At 48.6% G+C, this 26,252-nt stretch overlaps 8 protein-coding genes across 8 annotated transcripts; 5 read left to right on the forward strand and 3 right to left on the reverse strand.

Annotated features, from left to right (window-relative positions):
- Positions 1 to 32: 32 nt before the first annotated feature.
- On the forward strand, positions 33 to 3,403 carry GGI43DRAFT_409050 (proteasome regulatory particle base subunit RPN1). Its single transcript, XM_083206441.1, has 4 exons — positions 33 to 398; positions 475 to 548; positions 668 to 3,148; positions 3,221 to 3,403. The coding sequence occupies exons 1-4, from the start codon at positions 272 to 274 to the stop codon at positions 3,245 to 3,247; spliced, it is 2,709 nt and encodes a 902-aa protein (XP_083059346.1). The 5' UTR covers positions 33 to 271; the 3' UTR covers positions 3,248 to 3,403.
- A 1-nt stretch (position 3,404) lies between these two features.
- Positions 3,405 to 7,516, reverse strand: GGI43DRAFT_409051 (OPT oligopeptide transporter protein-domain-containing protein). Its single transcript, XM_083206442.1, has 2 exons — positions 4,731 to 7,516; positions 3,405 to 4,660 (listed from the first exon to the last, which is right to left on the reverse strand). Exons 1-2 carry the CDS (start codon positions 7,019 to 7,021, stop codon positions 3,757 to 3,759), a joined length of 3,195 nt encoding a protein of 1,064 aa, XP_083059347.1. The 5' UTR covers positions 7,022 to 7,516; the 3' UTR covers positions 3,405 to 3,756.
- Positions 7,517 to 7,608: 92 nt separating this feature from the next.
- Positions 7,609 to 9,267, forward strand: GGI43DRAFT_409053 (5-formyltetrahydrofolate cyclo-ligase). The gene is made up of 2 exons (XM_083206443.1): positions 7,609 to 8,363; positions 8,447 to 9,267. Exons 1-2 carry the CDS (start codon positions 8,270 to 8,272, stop codon positions 9,103 to 9,105), a joined length of 753 nt encoding a protein of 250 aa, XP_083059348.1. The 5' UTR covers positions 7,609 to 8,269; the 3' UTR covers positions 9,106 to 9,267.
- Positions 9,268 to 9,331: 64 nt separating this feature from the next.
- Positions 9,332 to 11,812, reverse strand: GGI43DRAFT_428555 (uncharacterized protein; the record flags this gene model as incomplete). The annotated part of the gene is made up of 5 exons (XM_083208976.1): positions 9,332 to 10,003; positions 10,059 to 11,092; positions 11,153 to 11,407; positions 11,466 to 11,628; positions 11,723 to 11,812. 5 exons carry the CDS (start codon positions 11,810 to 11,812, stop codon positions 9,362 to 9,364), a joined length of 2,184 nt encoding a protein of 727 aa, XP_083059349.1. The 3' UTR covers positions 9,332 to 9,361.
- A 4,220-nt stretch (positions 11,813 to 16,032) lies between these two features.
- GGI43DRAFT_93750 (RNA dependent RNA polymerase) lies at positions 16,033 to 18,450 on the reverse strand. Its single transcript, XM_083210541.1, has 3 exons — positions 17,363 to 18,450; positions 16,315 to 17,271; positions 16,033 to 16,205 (listed from the first exon to the last, which is right to left on the reverse strand). The coding sequence occupies exons 1-3, from the start codon at positions 18,245 to 18,247 to the stop codon at positions 16,203 to 16,205; spliced, it is 1,845 nt and encodes a 614-aa protein (XP_083059350.1). The 5' UTR covers positions 18,248 to 18,450; the 3' UTR covers positions 16,033 to 16,202.
- GGI43DRAFT_93788 (ATP/GTP-binding protein) lies at positions 18,227 to 19,673 on the forward strand. Its single transcript, XM_083210542.1, has one exon. It carries the CDS (start codon positions 18,655 to 18,657, stop codon positions 19,279 to 19,281), a length of 627 nt encoding a protein of 208 aa, XP_083059351.1. The 5' UTR covers positions 18,227 to 18,654; the 3' UTR covers positions 19,282 to 19,673.
- A 290-nt stretch (positions 19,674 to 19,963) lies between these two features.
- On the forward strand, positions 19,964 to 24,205 carry GGI43DRAFT_409060 (mRNA transport regulator MTR10). The gene is made up of 6 exons (XM_083206444.1): positions 19,964 to 20,510; positions 20,590 to 20,679; positions 20,751 to 21,032; positions 21,142 to 21,232; positions 21,330 to 22,613; positions 22,685 to 24,205. Exons 1-6 carry the CDS (start codon positions 20,382 to 20,384, stop codon positions 23,722 to 23,724), a joined length of 2,916 nt encoding a protein of 971 aa, XP_083059352.1. The 5' UTR covers positions 19,964 to 20,381; the 3' UTR covers positions 23,725 to 24,205.
- A 488-nt stretch (positions 24,206 to 24,693) lies between these two features.
- Positions 24,694 to 25,896, forward strand: GGI43DRAFT_409061 (uncharacterized protein). The gene is made up of 3 exons (XM_083206445.1): positions 24,694 to 25,104; positions 25,179 to 25,244; positions 25,304 to 25,896. The coding sequence occupies exons 1-3, from the start codon at positions 24,919 to 24,921 to the stop codon at positions 25,796 to 25,798; spliced, it is 747 nt and encodes a 248-aa protein (XP_083059353.1). The 5' UTR covers positions 24,694 to 24,918; the 3' UTR covers positions 25,799 to 25,896.
- Positions 25,897 to 26,252: the final 356 nt, after the last annotated feature.

The raw sequence follows: 26,252 nt of genomic DNA on the forward strand, positions 1-26,252 counted from the left end.
GTAGGCGGCAGCGCCTCGCGTAATAGCCCATGGGCAGCTGTGAGTAGAGTAGCGCCTCAGCCCAGCCAGAGCTTTACCAAGCAGCCTCCTTCACTGCTTCCACCCGATTCCGCTCACAACATAGACCGCCAGCCTCCCCGGAGCTCCGATACTGCACAATTATAGAAAACCATTATCTTTGTGCAATTTCATCACGATAAATTCGACCTCGCCCCCGATATTCTGCTTGGGGGGGTTCATCATAGACGCCTAATCATCTCTCTACGTCACCATGGCCCAAGACAGCGATTTGTCAAAGTCGGCGGCGGCCACGGACAAGGGCAAGGGCAAGGCTGTGGATGATCCCAAGGCCGAGAAGACTGCCGCCGATGGCAAGAAGGAGGATGACAAGAAAGATGGTAATACCTTGGATCCAGACGCTCCCCCGCTCCTCGGCATTGCGAGTGTTTAGATGGCTGACTTGAGGGGTTCCAGCGACCGAAGAGGAGCTCAGCGAAGAGGACCAGCAGCTCAAGAGCGAGCTGGACATGATGGTGGAACGTTTAACAGTGAGTATTCCCGATGCACAAGCAGACGAGAGGTGGGAGATGAGAGAAGCGCGAAGAGGGGCAGCCACGGCCTTTGGACTTGGAGTAATTGCTGACGCTCATCTCTTTGTTTGACTTAGGAATCCGACAGCACCCTTTACAAATCCGCTCTTGAGATGATGAAGAGCGCGATCAAGACTTCCACATCATCAATGACAGCAGTACCGAAGCCGCTGAAGTTTCTACGACCACACTACGAGACCCTAACCAAGCTCTACGAGGAGTGGCCCAGCGATGAGAACAAGGTTTCACTGGCGGATGTCCTGTCCGTTATTGGCATGACCTTCTCCGACGAGGATAGACAAGACACACTCAAGTACCGACTCTTGGCTCCTACGACTGACATTGGTTCATGGGGTCACGAATATGTCCGGCACTTGGCCCTCGAAATCGGAGAGGTGTACAGCAAACGTATCACGGCGGATGAGCCTACAACGGATCTTATCGACCTGGCACTGGTCTTGGTTCCTCTCTTCATCAAGAGCAACCAGGAGGCCGACGCAGTGGACCTGATGAGCGAGCTGGAAATCATCGAGAGGATTAGCGAGTTCGTTGACGAGAACACCTACCCCAGAGTGTGCTTGTACATGGTCACCATGGTGAACTTGTTGACTTATCCCGATAACGAGACCTTCCTCCGTGTCGCCCACGATATTTACATTAACCACAAGCAGTTCGCTCAAGCAGTTATTCTTGCTATCCGATTACATGATATCGACTTGGTGCAGGAAGATTTCGACAAGGCAGAGGATCCCGTACTTAAGAAACAGCTGGCGTTTTTGATTTCACGCCAGAGGATTATCCTACCAATGATTAGCGAGGGTGAGGGCGACGACCCGGAATTGTTCGAGTGCCTTCATAACATCAAGCTGTCTGATCACTTCAAAGCTCTGGGTAAGGAACTGAACATCCTTGACCCCAAGACCACCGAAGATATCTACAAGAGCCACTTGGAGAGCAGCCGCGTAGCCGGAATGACCAACCTGGACTCTGCCAGACACAATCTTGCTGCTGCCTTTGTCAACGCCTTTGTCAACGCCGGTTTTGGCAACGACAAGATGATGCTTGTCGAGAGCCAGAAGGAGGCTTGGGTGTGGAAGACGAAGGGAGAGGGCATGATGTCAACTGTTGCTTCTCTTGGCACTCTGTTGATGTGGGATATTGAGAATGGCCTGGACAGCATTGATCGATACACATACGCTTCGGAGCCGGAGATTACCGCTGGTGCCATGCTTGCCATCGGTATCATGAACTCTGGTGTTCGGATAGAATCCGAGCCTACTATTGCGCTCCTGGGCGATGCCGACAAACTCCACAACGATAACCCTCTGATTCGTACTGCTTGTTTGATGGGACTTGGATTGGCTTACGCTGGCTCAAGTAAAGAGGAGGTTATTGAGTTACTCATGCCCATGATCGCAGATTCTACTCAGGACATGCAGATCTCCGCTATGGCTGCATTGGCGTGTGGTCTTATTGCTATTGGCACATCTCACCCCGAAGTGAGCGAAGCGATCATCACGACTTTGATGGACGACGAGCGAAAGAATCAGTTGACTAACAAATGGACGAGATTTTTGGGTCTGGGTCTGGGTCTGCTTTTCTTTGGCCGACAAGAAGAGGTGGATGTCATTCTGGAGACACTCAAGGCCGTGGATCATCCCATGGCCAAGCCCACGGCCGTCTTGGCTGAGATCTGTGCTTGGGCCGGTACTGGTGCCGTCCTTAAGATCCAGGAGCTGCTGCACATTTGCAATGAGCACCAGGAAGAGTCTGATGATAAGAAGGGTGATGAACTGCTACAAGCTTATGCAGTCTTGGGTATTGCCCTCGTGGCCATGGGTGAGGAAGTTGGCCAGGAGATGGTTCTCAGGCAATTTGGCCATCTTATGCACTACGGTGAACCCAACATTCGCAAGGCTGTGCCCTTGGCAATGGGCCTGATCAGCCCAAGCAACCCACAAATGAAGGTTTACGATACGCTTTCAAGGTATAGTCACGATAACGATCCTGAAGTAGCTATCAACGCCATATTCGCCATGGGTCTGCTGGGCGCTGGCACCAACAACGCTCGACTAGCTCAGCTACTCCGACAGCTAGCAAGCTACTACCACAGAGATCAGGATGCCCTGTTCATGGTGCGCATTGCGCAAGGTCTACTGCACCTGGGTAAGGGAACGCTCTCCCTGAACCCCTTCCACTCTGACAGACAGGTGCTCTCCCCTGTCTCAACGGCTGGTCTGCTCGCCACAATGGTTGCCATGCTTGACCCCAAGGATTTCATTACTTCAAACTCGCACTACCTGCTCTACTTCCTCGTCCCCGCCATGCACCCCAGATTCCTTGTTACCGTCGATGAGAAGTTGAACCCCCTGAAGGTCAATGTTCGTGTTGGTCAGGCAGTAGATGTTGTTGGCCAGGCTGGTCGACCAAAGACAATTACGGGATGGCAGACACAGAGCACACCTGTGCTGCTGAGTTACGGTGACCGAGCAGAGTTGGAAGACGAGGAGTACATTAGCCTTACCAATACCTTGGAGGGCCTGGTGATTCTGCGAAAGGTTTGTTTTGAACCCCTATTCCTGATTTGATACGTGCGTATAAAGTATATTGACTAACTAATTCATTTACAGAATCCCGAGTGGCAAGCAGAGCAGTAAACAAAATAAAGGGTTTTAAATGAGGTTGGAGAGGATAAATAGTATAGAAAGTTCTCTGGATTGGACGAGAATTGTAAGGATTTGAGGGGAGGACTGCATAGTAATTTCCTTGTATGCCAAGTGAAATAATTCAAATTATAAAAAGAGATGACTATACATTGACAGAAGCCCTCGTGATATTGTTTTCTCTCATTTTTGCCCTTTTCTTCTTGATTTCTATGATTATGACTGAACACACCGTTATTGGGAGCTGAAGGAATCTTATAGATGATATTTTTGTGACTTTATTTGCTATATCGTAGTCATCATTGAAACATTTGCGGCAATGGTAGTTTGTGACGCTCTGATGGCGAGTAGCTAGCTTGCTTGTAATACATAATGATATCCAAAACTCCTCGACATGAAATCTATACATAGGTATCCTGAAAAATCGCCATATCTATACAGTCGTTAATTATGTGCCATTCTTTTCTCTCTTTTTCCCCTCCTTTTCCTTTTTTTTTTTTTTTTTACCATGATTCAGGCCCAAAATGCTCGCCTTCCTTGACCGTTCTGTACGAGCAAGCCTGCCAGTCGCATCCTTGCTTGTAGACTTCCGTGCCCCACCAGCTGAAGTTCTTCATCCAGCCAGGGTATATAAAGACGAAGAAGACAATGACGATGCCAAAGGCTAGGCCGGAGTCCAGCGCGGCGCTGAGCGTCATGGTGTATTTGCCCCACCAGGCGTTGGCGCGGCGCTTGATGACGTAGTTGAAGAGGAAGCAGACGAGGGCCCAGACGGAGAAGTTGAGCCCTGTGGCGGGGGGGATCCAGCCCATGGCGCCGAAGATGACGGGTAGGTTGACTTTTCGGATGAGACTGTGCTTCTTGTGGCGGCTGTAGAGCCACAGCGGGATGGGCAAGAAGGCGCCGAGGGGGAAACACCAGACGAGGGAGCGGTAGATGGCGGACGAGCCGAAGAACTCGCCGGGTCCGACAACACCCCAGAGGATGGAGCCGTTGAAGTGCACGCGGGCGATGGGGCAGGTGAAGCCGTTGACGGCCTCGGGTGTGCAGATGCCTTTAACGTTTGCAAACATCCAGTTGAGGACACCAATCTGGGTAACGGAGGAGACGAGAGTGGCGACGATCTGGACGAGGAACATGATGCGGGGCGGAATCTTCATGTAGTGCCCGAGCTTGAGGTCAGAGGCGAACTTGATGCCCTGGGCGGAGGAGATGTAGCCGTAGGTGACGAAGACCATGTTGGCGATGGGGCGGCCGGGGAAGGCGACGCCACAGATGAGCTGGCAGATGAGGTAGATGCTGCTGTGCTGGTTGGTAATGGCCATGATGATGCCGTTGGGGATGAAGAAGATGGCGCCGATGGCGAGGGCGAGGAGGAGGCCGTACCAGGGGAGATGGACGGGATAGCTAAAAAGATAGGGGTTAGTTGAAGTAATTGATAAAAAAGAGAGGAAAATGAGGGGAGCGGTAGGCTTACTATTCAACGACAAAGATGCCAATGGCAGCCATGGAGACAAACGTCAAGAGGTACCAGGTGATGGGTGCATCTTTATACCGCTTCATAAGACGGCTGTGAATGTCCTCATGGCTCATAAGGCCTTCTATGTGGGATGATCCTATGAAAGATCCTGATGAGGATACTCGAGGAGTGCCCTGAGGCTGTGTGACGCCCGCTGGAAGATGGTCGGCAGAGTTGGATACGTGCTGGTATCCTTCTTTGCCCTGTCCTCGCGCCTCGACCAATGATTTTTTCCAGGTGCGCCAGATATCCTGACCATGCCAGCATAGGGTGTGTGTCAGGAGAGCAGCAAGACCGGCGAATTGCACGCCATAGCTGAGCATATAAGTGACGGGGAGAAAGACCCGACTGTAGTTGGAATAAGCCTCTCTGTCAAAGAGGAAATTGTCAGTCAGGATTTTGCTGACGTCGTAGACTTTGCCTGTGTTGTCGAAAACAGCGGCGGAAAGGATGGGCATGTAAGAGGCGTAGAGGACGTTGCTGTAGTAGAATAAAGGGGCTATGATCCACATGACGATGGCGAGACCACCGATTACATTCATGGCAGCCCAAAAAGGCACCAGGAGAGGAGAACCGACGTATGTGATTTGGGCCCAGTCAAAAGTCATGGGGAAGAGGCCTAGACCAGAGGAAACGCCAAACAGGTTTGCGAGGACGACGCTCTTTGGCGCAAACCACGTAATGACGTTGAAGTAGCTGAGAGCTGGCATTAGGAGACCCGGTAGGAAGTAAAAGAGGGAGGCGCAAGTCCAGACAATATAGAAGAATTTCCAGCGGCTAATGGTCCAGCCGTTGGCAGGTTTGTTTTCCTGCTTGTGGAGAGTGGAAAACATTGCGGCTGACATGAGGGTTCCAGGCCATATCATGCCGCTGGGGCGAACCAAGAATCGACGGGCCATGCCTGCGAAGCCGTAGCCTAGAATCTGCGTGGATATCGTCAAGAGCAGCTGGTAGACGATGGGCGCCTCTTGGTTGTAGAACTGTGTCTGCTCGACAATGACATCCGTAGCAAAGGCGAAGCCAAAAGCAACATTGCTGCTCACGTAGACGCACGTATGCTCCTTTTCGTTCCATTTCCCCTGAGCGAGCCATAGGCGCAACGAGGTGAGAAACTTCTTTTGGTCATGGCCATCGTGGCTATGAGACGACACGGCAGTCCGCACGCCGTCGGTGAATTCCTCTTCGGGGTCATACGGCCGTTTTAATAAGTAGTCCCAGAGGTGGCCCAGAGGGTGGACGAGTAACAAGGCAATAACTGGAGTGATGGCAACGCTGGGGTATCTCAAAGAAAAAAACAAATTGGTGGAAGAGCCGAGGATGGAGAAGAGGATGGACAAGCACCACATACGTGGGGTGTTTATTGAGAGTGTCGTATTGTCAATTGGCGATACAGAAGCTCGAACGACTTCATTGGGAGAGTTCTCTTCGGCGTCTCGGTCCGGGATCTCGGTCGAGGACGAGACTGAGGAGGAGTCGCCCAGCAATGGTCCGTCTTCGTCAGTCAAATCTTCATCATCAAGTACAACGCTCGACAGAAGAGCCTCGGGCATGGCAAAGCGGCCTTCGAGGCCAGAGACCAGTGCTGCGCCATCAAAGCTCTCTGATCTGCGGGACGACCGCCGAGAAGCCAAAGATCGCTTGGAGAGGCCGCTCCGGCTGGTTGAGCGGGTTTGACGGAGCCGGCGCCGACGGTCACTGGCAGAATCGGATCCGGAGGGCGACTGGCTGCGGTTCGGCGTCAAGTCCATGGAGCCGTAGGGCGAGGATTCGGATCGACGGCCATCGTGAGGTAGCAGAGGCGGCGTGGCGGTTGCGCTCTTGGCCTTGCTGAGGGCTTTGTTAGAGGCTTTGCTGGAGGAGGCCATGGCAGCAGAAGCAGCGGCGGGCTCGGCTACAGCCTCGTCAAGCCCAAGATTGAAGGGCCAGCTATCATGCTGGATAATGGAAGAGGAGGAGGAAGAGGAAGAGACTGAGCAATAAGAAGATGTTCTTGGCAGAGGAGGAGATCGGGAATGGGGGCGGGATTGGACGGGGATCCCTGGAACTGCGACTGAGTCTGAGTCTGGGACTGAGACAGAGGCAGAGACGGCGTCTGATGGTGGTGCCGAGGCTGAGGCCGATGCCGAAGCTGATGCTGCTATTGCTGGTGCTGGAGCCAGGGTCTGCAGCGCAACTCCATGTTGGTGTGTAAAAGAATCGCTCGCATTCGATGTCGTCAAGTTGCTGGATTCGCTGGCTCGGCGGCCCATGGCGGGGCGATGGCGAGGAAGCGAAAGCTGTGATAGCGCATGTGGGTACAAGAGAGAGGATCTAGTGAATTGGCGATTGTGGGATGGAGATTTTTTTCCTTCATGCGCTGCGCCGGCACAAGCAGATGGTGGGGGAGAGGGGGCCGAAAAATTATGACCTCAGTGGGGTGATGGGTGCGCTAGAGCTGCTGTAGCTGCTATCAACGGCGAGCATAGTGTGCTGCGAGATCTGGTCGGGTGACGATGCTGAGACATCGATTGATCCTGCAAAGAGCTGGTGTTGTTGCCAACCTATCCCGTTCCTTTTGCTCCTTGTTCTCCTGCTTCTCATTGCGCCAGTCCTGTGCCATGTCGTAGTGCTAGTCACTTAACCACCAATAGTGTCACCCGGAAATCTGACCTGCGGACGCGGCTAAGTGATAGATCAAAAGTCCCCTCTTGTTAGTCATACCGTGTGCCTGGCAATTTATATCAATTAAACATCCCTTGACAGCAGCCTCCAATGGGCGCCTGGGGATTTGCAACCCTTATGCATGCGCTGGAAAACGCTGGCTCTTTATTCGCAATCAATGAGCTGATAAGCATTGATTCAAATCTGCACGCACTTGGCCATGTGAGCGCCCGTCTTGCGTGATTCGATACTATGCTGGAGCGAATACCGTTCCGAAGAGTCGGTGACACTTGTGAGACATGCAGCGGCCCAGTCATTTGGCGTTGACTCAGAAGTAGGATCTGGTCTGGTGTAGTAGGATAGATTGGACTTGGCAGAGGGAACAAACAAGATTTCATTCCTTGGGTATAGATGGTCGCACAGACTGGACAATAGTAACTCTATCTCTACTACTACTATCCATACATGCATGCTAAGCCTGAGGCGACTCAAAATAGCATCTCCAGCTTTACACGAAAATTAACACGTAAAACAGCTCTTCTTTATCGCGCGCATCCCGCCGTCATCATGCATATTACGTGTATTACGCACATACAGCTATCGCTACAGCTACCGCGCAGCTACAGCATTCCTGCGTCTGCCATGGCCCGTGCCGGATCTTCTTAGTGCCGTCGCACTGACGCTTTCTGTCCGGGTCCAATCCCGGCCGCCGGCTCACGGACCCTCCGATCCGAATCCTCCCCGCCAAATCAAATCTCGCGGTGACACACCCAGTCTTACTCATTTGTTTCGTTTCACAGCCATTCATTTTTAGCAATTATAGAGCTATTGGAGCTATTGGAACAGCCACTATCGCCATGGCCTCTCCAGTAGCAGCCGCGAAACAGCAGCTAAGGCGCCTCATCAAGCAGAGACTATCCAAAGTCTCTCAAGACTCCGTCCTCGCTCAAAGTATGACAGCCCCCAACTCTCAGCACAAGTTATAGCTAGCTTGTATAAATTAATGTCTTCTTTTTCTTCTCTTTTCAAACCAGGTCACACAATATTTGAGACGCTCAAAAACTTCAAGCCCTACCAAGATGCCAATCGCATCAGCGTCTATCTCTCCATGCCCGTCGGAGAGATCCAGACCGACGCCATCGTTCGCCATGCCCTAAACTCTGGAAAGCAAGTCTTTGTCCCATACCTGCACAAATCGCCTCTCGACGAGCCCGGAACTCCAGCCCGTGTAATGGACATGGTGCAGCTGCAAGACGTCCAGGACTATGACGGCCTCCAGAGAGACTCTTGGGGTATTCCCAGCATAGACCCTGCGACGGTGCATGAGCGGCAGCGCATCCTCGGCGGACCTGATGTTCACAATTCGGACCAGTCTACTTTGGATCTCATCCTCATGCCGGGCGTCGCTTTTGATAACGACGAACACGGCTGTGTGCGGAGACTTGGACACGGCAAGGGCTTCTATGATTTCTTCTTAAACAGGTACTTGGCTGCGAAGCCTCATGATGAAGGTGAAGCCAGCAGCGGCCCAATGCTGAGATTCTACGGTTTGGCTCTCACTGAGCAGCTCCTCGATCCTATGAAGGATGAGCCGGTGCCTATGGGCCAGTATGACCGGAAGCTACACGGCTTGATACTGGGCAATGGCCAAATTAAGCTTTCACCAGATGTTCAATCAGTAAGCGCTTCATGATACCATTTGCCATTACCAATATACTACTTCTCATTGCGAGTGGATCTACCTGCCATCACACAATATCTAAATCTTTCCTGATAATACCACTGCTATATATCCTTTGTACATACATTTAGCATAGAGCAACGATAGAAAGATGTCCCATGAGTCTCCTCCACACCCCCGTGCTCTCCTCTTCCTCGCTCCCTCCCCTCCCTCCCGTTAGAGTCGCCCTGTTCCCAATGATTATCAATCCCAGCTTCGCCTGGTAAGTTTACTGTTGCTTCAGTCCCTCCGCCATGGCTAGTAACAGGCCCATCGCCTTGTGCGCTGATGACTGTGTCTTCTTCTTCTTACTAGCAGTTTCAGAAGCCGGCTTAGACGTTGAAGTGGAAGAGGGCTTATCATCAATGGAAAGGATCGCCGGCAGAGGCGTAACTGAGAAAGCACAGCCTCCTTTACCCCAAACTGCGTTAGCTATGTTCGCCCAGGTACCCTCCGGGTGATTAAGCGTTGAAGGAGTATAGAATAGTCGGCAGTCTGCGGGTTGATAAATAAAATGCGTAGGCACCTTGTCGTTGAGTGGAGAAAAGGCATTTCGGTAGTTGATTTGCCCTCCGGGGAGTCTTATAGGAAATTGATCCAAGGTTAAAGGGATATGGCCCTTGAACACGTCAAACTCTGTTGTTGTGAAGAGCGGCTTTCCAGAATTCGTGGCATTCTGAACCAGCTCATTCGCTGCTTCATAAAAGCCAGAAATAACGTCTAATAACAGGGTCTGACTCCCTTTAACGCCTCCAATTGCCTGCATTGGGCCATTTTGCGGGCGACCGCCGACAGCAACAACTCGCACACCGTAGGGAATCATGTGGTTGACAAAGATGGTGTAGGTTGAAGAACATTGGCCGTCGGTAAGCTACAGTTTTTTGTTAACAGAAGGAGGAAAGACTATGAGAAAAATAGATTCTTACAATGATAATATCCTCAGGCTTAAATGGTGGCTCTGTACCGTCAAGCGGTCCAGTGATGTTAAAAATATTAATAGGGGTAGCTGTTTCGTTATTCAGGATAAAGTTGTCTTCGGCTGAAACTGCTGTTGAGGGGACTCCAAGTTCATAAAATGGACCCAAGAAATCGCCATTATTATCAAAGCCCGTTTTCTGGTCTGGTTGAACGATTTTTGGAATAAAAAACCCCGCTTGCCTGAATTGTTCTCTGAGATCTAGGTTTGTTGTGCGGCTGGCAACCTCAAAAATGTACTGAGTTTCAGGTACAGAACGAATTCTAGTGGCTGAAAAGATGGTCATGTTAGGAAAGAAGACACTGAGAAGTGCAAAGCCTGAGTCTACAATGCCGCCGAAATTTCCACTGACATCGACAATAATCTTCGACTTGCCAGCAGCAACAGCCTTGTTAACAAAAGTCTGGGCCTCCAGTGCAAAATTTCTGGCTTCATCATCTGGAATCCCGGTATCAATCGTTTCAAAATTCGCCACTGTCATAACAGCTACGTCTTTAAGATCTGTATCTTCGGGGAAATATCCATTCAGCAAGTTGAAGGCGTCTTGGACAACAGGTTTAGGATAGCCGAGCGGCGGTGGAAGAGCTGTCACATTTCCATCTCTCTTGACTTTTTTGCTAGGCGAATCAGTCGCATCGGGCAGAGGAGCGCAAAACGCATCCCACAGCTCGTCACCAGTAGTAAAGGTAAAATTTGCAACATTGCTTGCTGCGGAGAGCGGGAATGTTGCCTGAGTCCCGTTGGCGAATGTAAGGTTGTATTCGTGTACGCCTGGAAATGATGGGTAGGTTGCAAAGCTTCCACCAGGGGCTTGGCCTGCCGCGTTAACTACCACGTTCGCAAACAAAGAATTATATCTCGCATCGGGATCCTGGAAACGCTGGTTGCTTGAGAATTGTTCAAGGAACGCTTCTGCTCCAACTCCATTAATGAGCGTCACGGGGGACACAGCTTTGTTGCCTGCTGCCAGCTGTGCGCCGTCCGCTGCTCACCGTACTTTGTTAGGTAAAGCATTTCAAATATGGCAGAAAGAGATGTACGCACGCAGGGTGTAAACCTTGGGGATGGCTATCCCATCGGCGGAGAGTGACACCAAGATAACGGAGCTTGTAAATTTTAACGCACTAAATGAACAAGGCGTAATAAAAAGATGACCGTCGTTTGCAGAGTTGAGAAGATTGGTCAAGTCCAAATCAAAATCATACTGGGATTTATACAGGTTCGCGGCTGCTCGGCTGCGAATAGTTGACATGCCACCCAAGAGATCGACTGTTGGGGAGAGGGAGCCAACAGGTGGATCTGAATTTGGATTAGAAAGAGTAATAACGAAGTTGACGAAAGAAGTTGTAAGACGTACTTCTGAGAATCTCGATAGTAGACTGCCATTGCAGGTATTTGTTAAATTCATCAATAAAGCTTAATGCGCGGTCGGATTTGAATGGCATGGATTCCAGGCAGGCAAGTCCAAGTTGACTAGAGAGTTGCGTCGCTAAGGTATGTGAGACCTGTGGTATATCAATCTGGCAAAGGGTGTAGAAACCCACCGCCTGCTGCAGTTAATTTCGCAATCTGGGCACAGGGCTCAGCAGTCGTATTGGAACTGATTGAATTAACAGTCGTGGTAGCACTCATTGAGGCCGTTGCGGCGCTTGCCACTGCCACAAGGGCCGCGACAGCGGAAAGACGTGATATCCTGGGAGACATCACTTTTGGAAATTGAAATTCGAAAGGCAAACCAAGCATGTAAAAAGACAAAACGCTGCACTCAACCAAGAAAAGGAATATGAGAAGAGAGAAAGGGTGGTGAAGGAGGGCACCGATAGTCTTTCACTACTTTAACATTTACTTGTTTAAAGCTCGGGCTGTTAACTCATATACATGTATGTTAATAATAGTTTTATTATCAGCTAATATAAGTCGGCTGTAACAGAATTGTTTCTTTCTTTCTTGCTTTCTTCTTCTTCTTTGTTTTCCCTTTTTAGCGTATTACCCTTTTCCGATAGAGCTATGCAGGTACGGAGCAAGTTAAGTAATTGCGAGACCATTCCAGCTCACCACCCACCCCTGAGCTGACGAAGCCCAACCTCATAGATGGCGCGCGACTTGGGCGATTGTGTATTAAAAATACGCGTGAATCTATTTTTAAATCGGAGATCGACTGTAATTTCAGTGAATGGCTACTCTTGTGGGGGCTATCTCTGCATTTCTGGCACGGCAGGCTGGGCTGCATGGGATCTTTTTGGTTAGTTACGTACAAGAGCAACAATCTGTGTATGCTACGGAGTACTTGTAGTAGTAATTATAAAGTACTACTATAAATGCAGGCGCGTGCGTAATTGGAGATATGGCAGATATTAGGAGGCATAAATTTAGTATTTTTAGGACGATAGAGCTCGCTAGTTATATAACTACATAGGAGCATGGAGCCACAAAAGGCTAGTAAGAAGAAAAGGATGCGAATAAAGTGCGTTTGCTAGCTCGCCTATAACAGTCTATTATGAGGTATGCCATGAACAAAAAAGGTAACAGCTGATGATCTCCTCGAATTCGACGCTGTGTTGACTTGACGACCTATTGCACAATGGCACTACTCAGACCCAAACAGCCTGACGGGAAAATTGTGTCCGCGATCTGTTTGGGATTGCCGGGCGAGCTACGGCCTCTGCCTTCATACAATTTCGATAAATCCTCCCTGATAATACTACTGTTATATATCTTCTATACATACATTTATCATAGAGCAATGATAGAAAGCTGTCCCATGAGCCTCCTCCACACCCCCGTGCTCTCCTCTTCCTCGCTCCCTCCCGTTAGAGTCGCCCTGTTCCCAATGATTATCAACCCCAGCTTCGCCCTGGTAAGTGCCACGTTCATGCGACGTAAGTCCTTGAGAAATCCAATCTCCCGGCTCTCATTGCAGCGCACAGTGACGAAAAGAACAATGTCGGCTTCACGCCCTTGGAAGCCGTCGATACTGGAGATTTCGACGTTTGGAATTCCTGAAAGTGACTTTTTAAGAATCTCTGATTGTCGTGAATAAGGCGTCAGTACGGCTATGGACGTATTATTATTACTAGGGTCGATAAGCTGTGCACCATTCGCGTTGGTTTTGTCAGAAGATGCCGGTGTAGCTGGAGCAGAGCGTAAGAGCTTGCAGATCGAAAGACACAGATCTGCCTGTTCTTTGTTCGATTTGGACTTGTGACCTAAATCTTCCCTCCCAGGGCACTCGACAAAGAGCATACGAGAGGCAGACGATGTTGAGGTATTAGTAGCTGGGGATACTGGCCAAGGAAAGGCTGAGGGTGGCATTGGCCTATCGCTATCCTTTAACCCAGATAATAACTTTCCGTAGTAAAATTCTTTCGAGATAAATTCACATATAGATGGATGCATCCGATACTGTGTATCTAGCATTATCTTTGCCATGCCAGGCATTGTACCTTGTCGAGTATACAGCCGCTCAAACAGTGAGATATCAAAATCGAGCGCGGACGAGAACTCTTGTACCGTAGGTCTCAGCTGGACATGATCACCCACGAGGATGGCCTTTTCACATCCTTTTACAAGCGGCACAAGCGATGCGGGCTCCGTTTGCTGTGAAGCTTCATCGACAATCACCGTGTCGAATATCTGGCCACGAAGCAAACCCAATCCAGCTCCAATACACGTCGTGAATATAATTGTAGCCGCTTTAACACGCTGCTTAGCTTGACGCTGGGCGACATGGCTGGAATGTATTTCCTGGCCAGCCAATGCATCACACGTGTACTTGCGTAAATCTTCGCCTACTTTTCGGACTTCGGTCGAGACACGCAGAGGAGTTATCTTGGAGCGTTGTAGGAGACCTTCTTTACCGATTTGCCCAAGGTATCTTCTCATGACGTTGTCCACGGCATTGTGAGTTGGAGCAGTGACTAAGATTCTTTCGGTCTTGGGGTCTTGCTGGAGCTTTCTAATGATTGCGACGATGGTTTGTGTTTTTCCGGTTCCTGGTGGACCCCAAAGACAAATGAGCTTGTTGTTTTGTGCTGCCTCTACTGCTGATCTCTGGCTTGTATTCAATGAAACATCTGCTTCAGACAACTTCAAATCTGATATCAAAGTGTCCGTTGCGTCCTCAGGAGCTGCATTGGCGATACTTTGAGGCTGGATTCCAATGATTTGGTCAATCACTCCACAGCAGTCACCTATCCCAAGATCGAGCATAGCGTCGAGCATCGTCTTTGCAGTTACATATAAGCCACATTCTTCCAGAATCCAGGAACAATTTTTGGCATACGATGGTGGAGGATGAAAGCAAATTATCTTTGCCATCCCCGACTTGCTTTCGACAACCAGGCCATCCATCGAATAAGTCTTATCCAGTATCGAGCTTGAAGGCGGACTAGCTGTGACGAGCCGTACGTGAGTGTTTGCTAATGGAGTGCCACCCGGGGCATCAATTCTGAAAGACACTTCAACCAGAGTGCCATATCTTCTTTTGCTTGCTCCTATCTCACCGCTGATGACTCGGATGCATAGAAGCTCGTCTCTGGCTTTTGCTTCCTCTTTTACAGCCCCAATGTGTTCGACAGCGATACCGATCGTGTTATGGACAAAGTGCTGAGTGATGGCTGGTCGACCAGTTAACAACCTGGAGCTCTGCTGGTCAAGGCCTTCAAGTAGGAGATCCAAAGCTGTGCTCGGTGAATGAACTGTAAGCGCAATAAACTCAACAAGGTCGGAAAACGAGGGCAGCGTAAGTTGTTCCACATTGTCCAAGATGAAATGAAAAGGTGCCAAGATCAATTCTCCAAATTCAGCTTCAGATAGAATGACGCTGCGAAGCAATCTATGGCTCTCGTTTTGAAGAATGGTATTCAGCTCCTCTGGTAGTTCTCTCCACGAACCCAAATTTGCAAATGTGGCAGAGACATAGGGAATTCTTTCTGTAAATTCGACCATGGTGCGAAGGGTATCTGCTGGCGCCATCACTTTATCGTTCTTGATGCTCGTAATCAAGTGATCGAAGCAACGTGTAAGTAGCCCTCGCTGCTCCTTCTCCACTAACCAAAGGAAAAACTGCTGTAAAGTCGCAGAGTCCAATACATCTTGGAGGGCCGACATATTACACCTCCTTACGACTTCAACTATAAGCGGAGGCTGCGCACCGAGAGACCAATCGACCTCCTGAAGCTTTGGGACGTCGTATTCTTTGGGCTCGCGGGGAAATAAGGGAAGAGTTTGCTCCGTATCAATGTAATCCTCCCATAAATCCAAGTCGCGCATAGAACTGACGTCTCTGTTGCTAATGATATAAATCTCCTTCGCCCCAGATGAGTGTCAGTATTGTTAAATAGGAGACATTAGCCAAGGGGCAAACTTACCGCGTCAGATATACCCTGTCTATATAGTCGTCCTACATGGCTCTGAAGATTTCTACTAAATTTGTTCAACGCAATGCTTGCTCTAAAGTCAAAATTCGTTCCGTTGTCAAGGGACTCCTGTCTTGCTTTACGGCGGTCATGTTCTCCAGGCGCATTCCTATAGCTACTATCATTCGATCCCCCACGGCCAATGTATATCCACGTATTGCCTCTTTTACCTTCAAATAGCTGCAATGTAGTTTGATCGCAGAAAAGACGGTACTCTTTCTTCGTTGGCAAAGAGAGGCGACTTTGCGTCTCTCGCCCCTGAGAATGGGGGAATGCGAACAATCTAACCTTGTTGCCAACAACAAAGTCGTCAGCTGGAGTGATCTTTTGCGGTACATACATTGCTACTGTTAGCCGCTCGCTTGGCCTGAAGACTATCATCTTCTTGTGAAAAAGTTCAAGATTTCGGCATGTGGCTTCCATGAACGTAGCGGGTCGATCTTGCTCGGTTGTGTAAACACGCTTCCAGTGCATGCCTGGATAGTTTAGATGGAAATGTTTTAGCTCCGCCTCGGTGAGTAGGCTTGATGAGCAGAGAGCGTTGAGAGCAAGGCTGGGAACATCGACATATGTAGGCACTTGAGCCAAGACCCACGCTTTATCTTCTGAATTGAGTGAATTCAGGTCGAACATGTGCAGCAAATGATAAAGGGAAGTATTTGTTCTTCTGCACCATCTCACTGCCATCCTGATTAATTCAGCTTCTGAAATGGCAATGTCATCTCTACAGAGCAGCAGCTGAACTGCATCAAGAGTGTAGCCTTCCAAACTGTCTGTGCGGCTTCGTACCTGAAGCTTCTGCTTTGCAATGATATCCTTGGCTGCTTCGTGAAGCTCATCGAGAACAAATGGAGGGGCCTCTGCATCTGGCTCAGGTGGTTTCGCAAATTTGTCAAGCTGGCTATCTTTGATACGGTTACCGTCCACGCACTGAGAGAATAGTCGGTTGAGTTCTTGACACTCAGGGCTCATGGCGCTAGTTGCTCTCGCCCACCGGAGATACAGATTCTTGACACGGCCCAATGATGCGTTTGTGTATTTCGCAAAGTAAAGTAAGCGATCATCATCCGTAATTGGTGTGAATCTCAGAGGCTCACGAACTCCTGGATAATGTGCTGCTTGTGAGATTGTTGAAGGAATAATGTCTGGATCCCATGTTACGAAAAAGGTATCACCATCTAAATCGCCTCCCGACATCATATCCGCAGCTGGCCTTCGCCCCGTTGTGGGAAAGATAATACAGTCAACTAGATGTGCGAGTTCTGGAATCTCTACAACATCGAGCTTTTGAAGATCGCCTGGATGCAGGCAAGGATTCCTTGTCACTAACACCTTCATGCCTTTTAAAGCATAAGGCTGCCCGTCCCTATCTATAGTAACCTTGACAGCACATTGACCTGGTTTCAATACGTCCCAAGCATCACAAACCCCAAATAAAAGTCTTGATTTTGGGATTAGGATGCGGCATTTTTGCTCATCACGTTTGTTTAGCATCTTATCATACTCTGCGTTGATAAGCCTGTTGATGGTTGGTCGTACGGCGTCCAGCGAATCGATAATGACACGCTCAGCAAGGTCTGGCCTGTTTAGATGGCAGAGAACTTTGAATGCAATTTGCGGATCTTGGTATGCTTCAGCTAGAAAATTGAAATGTTCTTGTTGTTTTCGAAGGAGGATCTTCCGATCAATTCCCAAGGCGTCCAGAAGCACAATTACCTCATCGTTCAGATGCCCAAATACATATGGCTGCCGCAAATGAAGCTATTAATAGGCAGATTCTATAAGAAAATAACGAACATAAAAGGGAAATTGATAACTAGGAGACGACAAAGCGTACCTTTGAGTATTCTACGACGGAGAAGGATAAATCATCGCCTCCGCTAAACTTCTTCATTGACTTTCTCATTTTGAGCCAAGTTCTGCCTTTCGCCATCGCTGGATCCAATGTTACAACTCCTTTATATCCACGGTATCTTAGCTGGAAAACAGAAGGCGTATATCTGATATTGCGAAAAACAATTCTTGTGCGTCTCGAAAGCTCCTTGGCCAGTGCTGGGGCAATCAAACCACAGCCATCGGTGAAGACGTAGTCTCCTTCTTCGATATCTGGAATGTCTTCGACTTTTTTCGGGTCTACTTTCATGGCTGCGCGGGCGACTGAGAAGAGCAGTCCAATTCGCTTCGCCTTTTTTGCAACAGTCTTCATCTTTGTAAAATCCCCTAGCCCTTCAATCTTTTTACTGATTTGCTCTTTGGGAGCTGCCAAAAAGTAGCAAGTTCGAGATTTTAGTTGACTGTTGCTATGGCCATAGAAATTGTAGTGCACTCCCTGTAATATGATTCCCGCTTGAAGGAATTTGACAGCATATTCTGAGCATTCCCTGTACGTTGTTGGCTGTATCACCTTATTGGTGTCTCCGTCGATCGTGGATGGAGAATTGGGGTTTTTAATAGAGCGAAACTCGGCGAGTGACACCACGAGATATTTGTCCAGAGAAACATCTTGAATAGCACGGTTCATATCTACTGGCCCATACCGAAGTTCAAGGCGATGGCGCGAATCTTCTGTCGAGAGGCTGACCATTTTGATAAGACTCAGCTTATTCGCTGAGTCCGCACTTGGTAGCCGCGGTATCTCGAATTCCCATTTCGCGTCATCAAGGGAAATTCTATCGAGAAGAACACACTCGAAAGACCTAGGACTAGCCGAAGCTGAAGGCATCGCGAAGGTTGCACATATAGATGATCTGTTTGTCGTCTCAGTGCTTCCAGATTGCAGGCTGCTCAAAGCGTTCACGGTGGTATTTCTGGCGTCGAGGACATCTATTTCAATCTGGTATAATTTTGAAAGATGGCAGTCTCTTTTATTAAATGCTGGCAGAGAGATTTCGGTTCATTTGTAAAAGTTGGATGGAAAGTGGTTACACGGGTAGCACTTTCTCCGCACTTGCCTGATGCGTGAATGATACGTACATTCTTGAAGGCCTCCCGCATGAAGAGGCTGGTTATGCGCTCATAAATTCGGATATATTCCTAATCTTGTCAACATACGTCCCCCGCCATTTTTCCTGTTTCCTGTCATGTAGACACCGACACATATCCAGTGGCAAAGGAATTGGTTTCAGCACCATGGGACGCTCTAGCAAGCTGCAGAGCATCACCCCAAAGAACATCTACATAATCGGCGCTCAATGCACAGGCAAAACTTCACTTGTCAATGCGCTGGAAAATGCTTTCCAGGAGACCACACCCCCCGCCATCGTTAAAGAAGTCGCGCGCTCAGTATTAAAAATCCATGGGTTTACAGCCAGTGATATCACCTCGGATCCCGGCCGGTGCCTGCAATTACAGACACTCATATTGGAAGCCCAATTTAATGCCGAGAGAAAGGCTCTAATGAAGAATGATTGGATGATATCGGACCGTTCCGGAATGGATCCCATCATATACGCGTCTCGCCATATCGGCAGCGAAGCTGTGAAACTTATGGTTTCATCTGATTACTGGAACGAGCTGAGAGATCGAATGTCACAGTCGCTGGTTTTTGTCTGCGAAACAGTGGAGGATTGGCTTGTTAGTGATGGAGTCAGACTTATGCCAAAAGACCTACAGGATTGGACCGAGTACGACGGGGAATTCAGCCGTATGCTGGACAGTGCAGGAGTGCGGTATCAAATCATTCCGCGCTCAATGCAGGATCTCGAGGATAGAGTCGCATATGTATGGTCAGAGTGGAAGAAGGCGACACTTGCTTGAAAAGAAGCATGTCCATAGCACCCGATAATGTGCTATGGGCGAATTGGTATTAATGGTGCTAATCACTGGAATCCCAGGCCACAGTGGATTCTCTCATTTGAAATCGACTGTAGATAACTAGATCTAGCCCCGCTGCTTTAGAAAGTTCAGGTGATAGCGATATCAAAGAGGAATAGAGATACTAGCGATATATAGTGATACTGTTTATGACACTAAGGTAGTGCTCTGCCATGGCTATCGAAACTACATTGACGAGCTGGTGAAAACAAAGGTAAAATTGCATTGTACAGATATATATCAAAATAGTTTGGCAAAAAGAAAACATGTCACCGGTATTATTCTTTGTTCTTCTTAGACAGAATAAGTACCTAGTATATTCGAAGCGTCAAAAGGTAGCTGCTCTGCCGCAAAGGCACAATTGCTGTAGCCCTTAGGGTAGTTTTCTTTCATTAAAAAAAAAAAAAGAAAAGAAAATTCATGAAAATTCTTTCAATATTTCAAAGATAATTACAAATCAGCGCCTCTTCCTTTATTCATTTAGATACTTTGCAGCTCACTCTCAGGAGCTGGTGATTCAATACTCAGTACTGCTCTTACTAGGTACAAAGCTTCCCATACTAATGATGTAGCTCGGCCAAGTACATGGAGTCGTAAAGCTTGGAACCCGGAAACGGAAAAACCCGCAGGCAGCCCGCAAAAGAATTGCCCCGCCAAATCAAGCCTCTTGGAAAGCCCCATGCCACTTCGCCAGAGAGCAAGGCCGACTCCATGATTTTGCCTGGAGCAGTCATTCAGATCCAAAAGCACCGAGACTGACGCCTGCGACTCCTGTCAGCCCGCCCGCCAGCTTGCACTTGGGCCTCTCTCGTTTTCTTTCTGTATTTGCTTTTCTCTTCGTCGCTGCTCCTTGTGTGTGGAGAGCGATCGCCCACGACAGATCTGGTTGTTTCTCCAGCAGCTGGTCCCTCACCACGTCCAAGGCTAGCTCATGAGCGCTGGTTTCTCGACTGTCCAAGCCCGCGCGAAAATAGCTCTGTCAACACCCGTTTCTCTTTGAGCTCCCCGGTTTCTCACTTTGCGCCCTGTCGCAACAGCCCGAGATGGCTACAAATGGCACGCAGGCGGGCTTTGCGCCATCAGATGTTTTGGGAGCCGTCATGACGATGCGAAGCGGGGAACAGGAAGCAAAGAAGAATGCGCACGAATACTTGGAGCAGTTCCAAAAGTCGGTACGTCGCAATCCGCTGCCAACACTTCGCCGTTCTTATTCACTGGACCTCGGCTTACTAACCGTAATCGCGATTATAGAAGGACTCTTGGGGGACCGTAATTGGAATCCTCCAATCCAAGGCCGAGCCCGAGGCGACTCTTTTTGCCGCCATTACGCTTCGCGGAAAGGTTGTTACAATATCCTCTTTCCTTTCTGCCGCCCTCGCTATTCTCAGTCCTCGGACTGCTAACGATACTAGATTACCTACGATCTCATCACTCAAGTTCCCCCCAGCGAGCTACCCGCTCTTCGAAACCAGATTTTGCTCCTTTTGAAGCACTACGCCGCTGGCCCGAAGCCCATCCGAGTTCAACTATGCGTGTGCTTGGCGATTTTGGCGATCCAGATGAAGGATTGGAACGATGTGCTCTCCTCAGTCGTCCAGTCACTGAGCGACACCCCCGAGAGCCATGCTTGTATTCTCGACTTTTTGCGAGTCCTTCCCGAGGAGGTGACTGAAGGTCGAAAAATTACCTTGTCTGTACGTGGATTGCGCTACTCTAATACGACACGGCACCTGGCCCCCATTGGTTTCGTCTCGGCCGGTCGGTAGTCACCTTCGAAGAATAAGTCTAATTGCTTGGAAATAGGAAGAAGATCTTGCAGCGCGGACGCAAGCACTGTTGGGAGATAACGCAGAACAAGTTGTACAGCTTCTTATCAACTATTCACAGTCTTCGCGTAAGCTTTGTACCCATTCTCCATCCGAATATTACTGGTTTCAGCTATCTATCTATCTGCAAGCGAATAAGGAAAACTAACGGATAATTCTCTCCAGCTGCTGCATCCCGAAACCCGCTCCTGATGGAATGTATTACGTCGTGGCTTCGAGAGGTTCCCGTCGGCATTATTGCAGGCTCGCCTCTCCTGGAAGCTATTTTCCACGGCGTTACATCTGATGAATGTAGCCAAGAGGCTGCAGAGTGCCTGTGCACGATGCTTAGAGAGACCGCCGATGTTGACGAATCGCAAGATATCATCCAAACTCTGTTCCCTCGCATCATCGGCCTTACACCGCGCATCGCCACCCTAGTCGCTGAAGAGGATACCGAATCCTTGAAATCTCTAACCAAAGTGCTCGCTACTGCAGCGGAAAGCTGGGTAGTTGCCATTGCACGACAGCCGACCCAGTTCCGTCCCATTGTCGATGCTGTCCTTGAATGTGCCGCTCGGGATAAGGATCGCGATGTCATCGAGCATACTTTCAACTTTTGGTATGAGCTCAAGCAATATCTAGTGCTGGAACGATATATCCAGGGCAGATTGGAGCTTGTGGACGTCTTCTCTAAGCTTGTAGATATTCTACTCACGCATCTACGATTCCCCACGCCAGAGTCCGGAAGCGAAACCGACTTGTTTGACGGGGACCGCGAGCAAGAGGAAAAGTTCCGAGAATTTCGACACCAGATGGGCGACACGCTTAAGGATTGCTGCGAAGTAATGGGCGTTACCGAGTGCCTTACCAAAGTACTTCATGCCATTCAGCTATGGACACAGAAGTATGCTGGCCAGGCAACAGAGGCGTCAGTCCCACACTGGCAGGAGCTCGAGGCTCCCCTATTCGCGATGCGCGCTCTTGGACGCATGGTGGACAAGGAAGAAGATATTGTGCTTCCTCAGCTGATGCCGCTCCTTGTGCAGATGCCCAGCCACGAGAAGCTTCGATTTGCGACAATCATGGTGCTGGGTCGCTACACTGAATGGACTGCGGCGCATCCCGAGTACTTGGAGCCTCAATTCAACTATATTGTGAACTCGTTCCAATCCGACTCTCGAGAAATCACCCGGGCCGCCGCGCTGTCACTCAAGTTCTTTTGCACCGACTGCAAGCATCTTCTTAGCGGCCAAATACTACAGCTTCAGACGTTCTATGACCAAGTCTTGGATAAACTTCCTGATCTCAGTAAAGAGGAAGTCACCGAGGGTGTTTCGAATGTTCTCGCTGTTCAGCCTATTTCGGAGACCTATCACCTGCTCAAGACATATTGTGATCCACTGGTCCAAAGGCTGATGGCAAAGGCAAACCATGCGACCACGGACGAGGGGAAACTAGCAGTAGCAGGTATGACTTTTCTTTTCTCTTTCCTTTTCCACCTACACGATTATAGCTCTTTTTGCTGACTTGGAAAACAGATCACCTACAGCTTATTACCATCTTTGTGCAAAATGTGATGCCCCTAGTTAACCCTGGAGAAGAGAACCCTGCGGTCAAGTACTGGCAAGAAGTCTTCCCTATCTTGTCTACTGTACTCGACAACTTTCTCACCTTTTCACCAATTTGTGAAAGAGTGTGCAGATGCTGGAGAAACATGGTCATTTCCTACCGAACTGCCATTACGCCCATGCTTGCGGACATGGCAAACAAACTGGCCAGCGGTTTCAATGTCTCTAGGGAAGGCTGCTTCCTTTGGGTTACATCTGCCATTCTGCGGGAGTTCTCTGAGGCGCGAGAGCACGTGGATCCGAGTATAGCCGAAAATATCTATACATTCTTTGAAGCGCAAACGACGACATTCCTGAGAGTCATGACCGAACTCCAGCCCAAGGATCTGCCAGACGTGATTGATGATTTCTTTAGGTTGCTTATCGATGCGCTGCTATACTACCCCCAGAAGCTCATCCCATCTCCGCTCTTGGTCCCCATCTTCGAAGCCTCCATCTACGCCTTGACTTTGGAACAGCGAGATCCTCTGTCTTCTACTCTCCACTTCTTGAGAGATTTGCTGTCATATGGTGGCGACAATCCGGCTAGCAGTGAGGGGCTACCGGACTCTGCTGCGGCAAGCATCAAGACGATTGTTAAGAACCTCCTCAGCAGCCACGGAGAAAATCTGGTAAAACAAGTCATGGCCGGCATGATGATTACTTTCCCACGAGACTGTTTTGCAGATGGTAGCGGTGTTTTGCTCAGCCTCTTTGAACTTTTACCTGTGCAGACGACCGAATGGGTTTCCCATACTATTCAGCTACTGCCTCAAGGCACCGTGTCTCCGGAGGAAGCCAACAGACTGATGATTAAGATCAAGGAGCGATTGTCGTCGAATGAAGCAGGAGGGATTCGGCATGTGAGAGTTCTCTTGCAAGACTTTACGAACACATATCGGCGCCGTAACGTTGCGCCTCGGGACGGCCTCGGACAGCTCGAAGCAACCAGGTTTCAGTTTGCCGGATGAAGTGCGTAAAAGATTACACGAGGGTGAAAGGGAGAAAAATAAATAAATAAAAGACCAACTCTGCAATAACTATTCAGAGACTGAGAGAAAGCAGAGCAGTGGAATAACAAGCATAGGTGCAAGCATGAGCCTTGTGAACCCGGCGCGGATTACAAGGGTAAAGTTGGCGATGGATGTGTATGTCTCTAAATGAGACACGAAGTTAATAGAAGGTTGGAATTGTAAGAGAGCCTACAGATGGCATTTGGGCGCAGAATCAAGGAAAGATTCAAAGAGGAGAGAATATCATTGAGCTCAGTGAGCGAAAATTTAACGTCATGTTGATGAATGGGCATCTGGAGCCGAGGGATCATTGGGAGGAAAGGGATTGGGACTGTTCTATGGGGAGGCTGACTATGAAAATATCCAAATGTTTACAGTAGATAGACAATACGTATTTAACAAAGAGGATGTAGACGGAAATACAAAGAAATAATATCGATTGTTATCTGAAGGATGTAGATATGGGATGGAGTTGCCACTTTCTTGGCAACATGTCTAGATTAGAACCAGCTTCGGTGCTTATACGAAGTCGGCGGCGGCTGATGGTTTGCTGCCAAACAATGGCTTATTCTAACTAAAAGTTGCGCCGTGTATAAGACGGGACGGCAGAAGAGAAAAACACCAGTTCAAGCACATACACATGCGCATACCAGTCTACTATAAATATCACAACTCTAAAAGTTACCTTATCTAGATGCCTGTGGGCTCGCACGTGTCCAAACTTATTTTTAACGGCTTAAGAACCCGTAGCCGCGTATCCCGCCACGTTGGTGCATGAGTCACTGTACAGTATGTCAAAGAAAAGACATTGGTAAGGGAGGGCGCGCCCTAGACTCTTTTGAAATACAAGCGACTGAGGGGCATTATTGGTGCGATTTTCCTTAGAGTTCTAAACTGACTTGGGCACTTTTTAGTAGAGAGATGGTCGGATTGGGGGATTTGAGCCGAAGTCCGAAATGTCCCATATAGACTTAAAATATCCCTAATTAGCTTTTGTATTTTTTGCTGTGACTCAGGTATTTTCATAACAACTTATTTCAATTTTGGCGGCTACCTAGGTGAACTCACACCGAACTCTCACCAACTCAAAGAAACAATAGGAAAGAGATTAAGAGAAGATCAAATAAACTATTTGAAAAGCGCCAAATTAAAATGTCCCCCCCGGAATTAATACCGTCCTCAAAATACAACAATGTTGAGCTCATTCCCTGGGATCCCGACAGCGACGCCCATACACAGCGGTTATACGAGCAGCGCGTGGCGTGTACGTGGGATCAGGATCTAATTGACGAGTGGAAGGCAAAAGTGCGGGACGGAAAGAAGTTTTTCTATTGGATTGTGAGATTGACTCTGACTGTTTTGCTGGTTTTTGGCTTGTATGTGAGACGTGGGCTAACGGTGAGATGTTATAGAAACTCAGCGATGATCTTGCAGGAAAGGATGATTTAATGGCAAAGCACATTGCCAAATATCCGGCAGTAAGATAAAAGCCTCCATGAAATAATGAAGCATCAAAATATTCATCTGCCAAAAACAGGAAAAAGAAGCCCTCACCGATACAGCAACTATCCTCGCCAACTCACCCAGAACGCCAACTTTCACATCCTTCATTCCAATTGGTCACATCGCCCTCGACCTCTATCCAGACCGCAACACGAAATTCTCACTTCCCCAATCCACAGTATGGGTTAAATCACTCTACATCTCACGGGCCATCCAATCCGGCGGCTACGGCCGTTCATCAATGTACCAAATCGAGCACCTGGCCACCCTCCCACCTCTCAACGCCACGACCATGGCTCTCGACACCTCAACAAAGGAGTATCAGACAACGCCAGAATTTTTGGCCTTTTACGCCGAGATGAGTGGGCGAAAGATTGAAGCAAAGGACTTCAAAACCAACGAGGAGTGGTATGTGCGGCAAGGGTATGAAGTTATTGCGCGGGATGATCATGGGTATACGTGGGTGGATCCGAAGACGGCGATTCAGGAGGTGATTCCGTGTGTGTTTTTGAAAAAGGACATTGTTTGAGCGTGTTACGGTGATGCTTTGTTTGGGCTACGAATACTTGTCAAAGGAGTTTTTTATAGAATAGATTAACAGCGCAATTGAAAAGTCTGCGTGTGAAAGAGTATTGTTCAGCTATTTCTTTGTAGATGGGATAGTAAATTCCCTTGTTTACTGTTCAGGTCACAGCTATTTATATCCAAGTTGATCTAGTGAATGGAATATAGTGCTTTCAGCTAAAATCGGCTCTATTTAATTCCTCTTTGGCTCCATTCAAGTCCTTCTTCAATGTCTTTACATCTCCCTTGTTCCCAAACATGTTCATATACGTGAAAGTCTTCAACTACATATGGATTCCTTTGAGATCATACTTTCAAGGGATTTTCATAATAGTTCATAAATGCATTATATTGTAGAAGGGCCAAGCACCGTCTTATTATAGCCATCATGAGACGTCTCTTTATATTTTTCACGGATT

Source organism: Trichoderma evansii (genome assembly GCF_050947405.1).
Source record: "Trichoderma evansii strain SZMC 28006 chromosome Unknown GGI43scaffold_14, whole genome shotgun sequence".
In the NCBI taxonomy this organism is placed as follows: Eukaryota; Fungi; Ascomycota; class Sordariomycetes; order Hypocreales; family Hypocreaceae; genus Trichoderma; species Trichoderma evansii.

Bases quoted from the DNA above. Each gene is read 5' to 3' on its own strand.
- GGI43DRAFT_409050 (XM_083206441.1), top strand. From the start codon at position 272: ATGGCCCAAGACAGCGATTTGTCAAAGTCGGCGGCGGCCACGGACAAG. The intron at 399-474 runs GTAATACCTTGG...GAGGGGTTCCAG, and splicing joins GGAGGATGACAAGAAAGATG to CGACCGAAGAGGAGCTCAGC. The intron at 549-667 runs GTGAGTATTCCC...TGTTTGACTTAG, and splicing joins TGATGGTGGAACGTTTAACA to GAATCCGACAGCACCCTTTA.
- GGI43DRAFT_409060 (XM_083206444.1), top strand. From the start codon at position 20,382: ATGGCTACAAATGGCACGCAGGCGGGCTTTGCGCCATCAGATGTTTTG. The intron at 20,680-20,750 runs GTTGTTACAATA...TAACGATACTAG, and splicing joins CCATTACGCTTCGCGGAAAG to ATTACCTACGATCTCATCAC. The intron at 21,033-21,141 runs GTACGTGGATTG...GCTTGGAAATAG, and splicing joins GTCGAAAAATTACCTTGTCT to GAAGAAGATCTTGCAGCGCG.
- GGI43DRAFT_409051 (XM_083206442.1), bottom strand. From the start codon at position 7,021: ATGGGCCGCCGAGCCAGCGAATCCAGCAACTTGACGACATCGAATGCG. The intron at 4,661-4,730 runs GTAAGCCTACCG...CTATCTTTTTAG, and splicing joins GGCATCTTTGTCGTTGAATA to CTATCCCGTCCATCTCCCCT.
- GGI43DRAFT_93750 (XM_083210541.1), bottom strand. From the start codon at position 18,247: ATGCCTTCAGCTTCGGCTAGTCCTAGGTCTTTCGAGTGTGTTCTTCTC. The intron at 17,272-17,362 runs GTACGCTTTGTC...CATTTGCGGCAG, and splicing joins CCGTCGTAGAATACTCAAAG to CCATATGTATTTGGGCATCT.
- GGI43DRAFT_409053 (XM_083206443.1), top strand. From the start codon at position 8,270: ATGGCCTCTCCAGTAGCAGCCGCGAAACAGCAGCTAAGGCGCCTCATC. The intron at 8,364-8,446 runs GTATGACAGCCC...TTTTCAAACCAG, and splicing joins AGACTCCGTCCTCGCTCAAA to GTCACACAATATTTGAGACG.
- GGI43DRAFT_93788 (XM_083210542.1), top strand. From the start codon at position 18,655: ATGGGACGCTCTAGCAAGCTGCAGAGCATCACCCCAAAGAACATCTAC.
- GGI43DRAFT_409061 (XM_083206445.1), top strand. From the start codon at position 24,919: ATGTCCCCCCCGGAATTAATACCGTCCTCAAAATACAACAATGTTGAG. The intron at 25,105-25,178 runs GTGAGATTGACT...GAGATGTTATAG, and splicing joins AGAAGTTTTTCTATTGGATT to AAACTCAGCGATGATCTTGC. The intron at 25,245-25,303 runs GTAAGATAAAAG...TGCCAAAAACAG, and splicing joins ACATTGCCAAATATCCGGCA to GAAAAAGAAGCCCTCACCGA.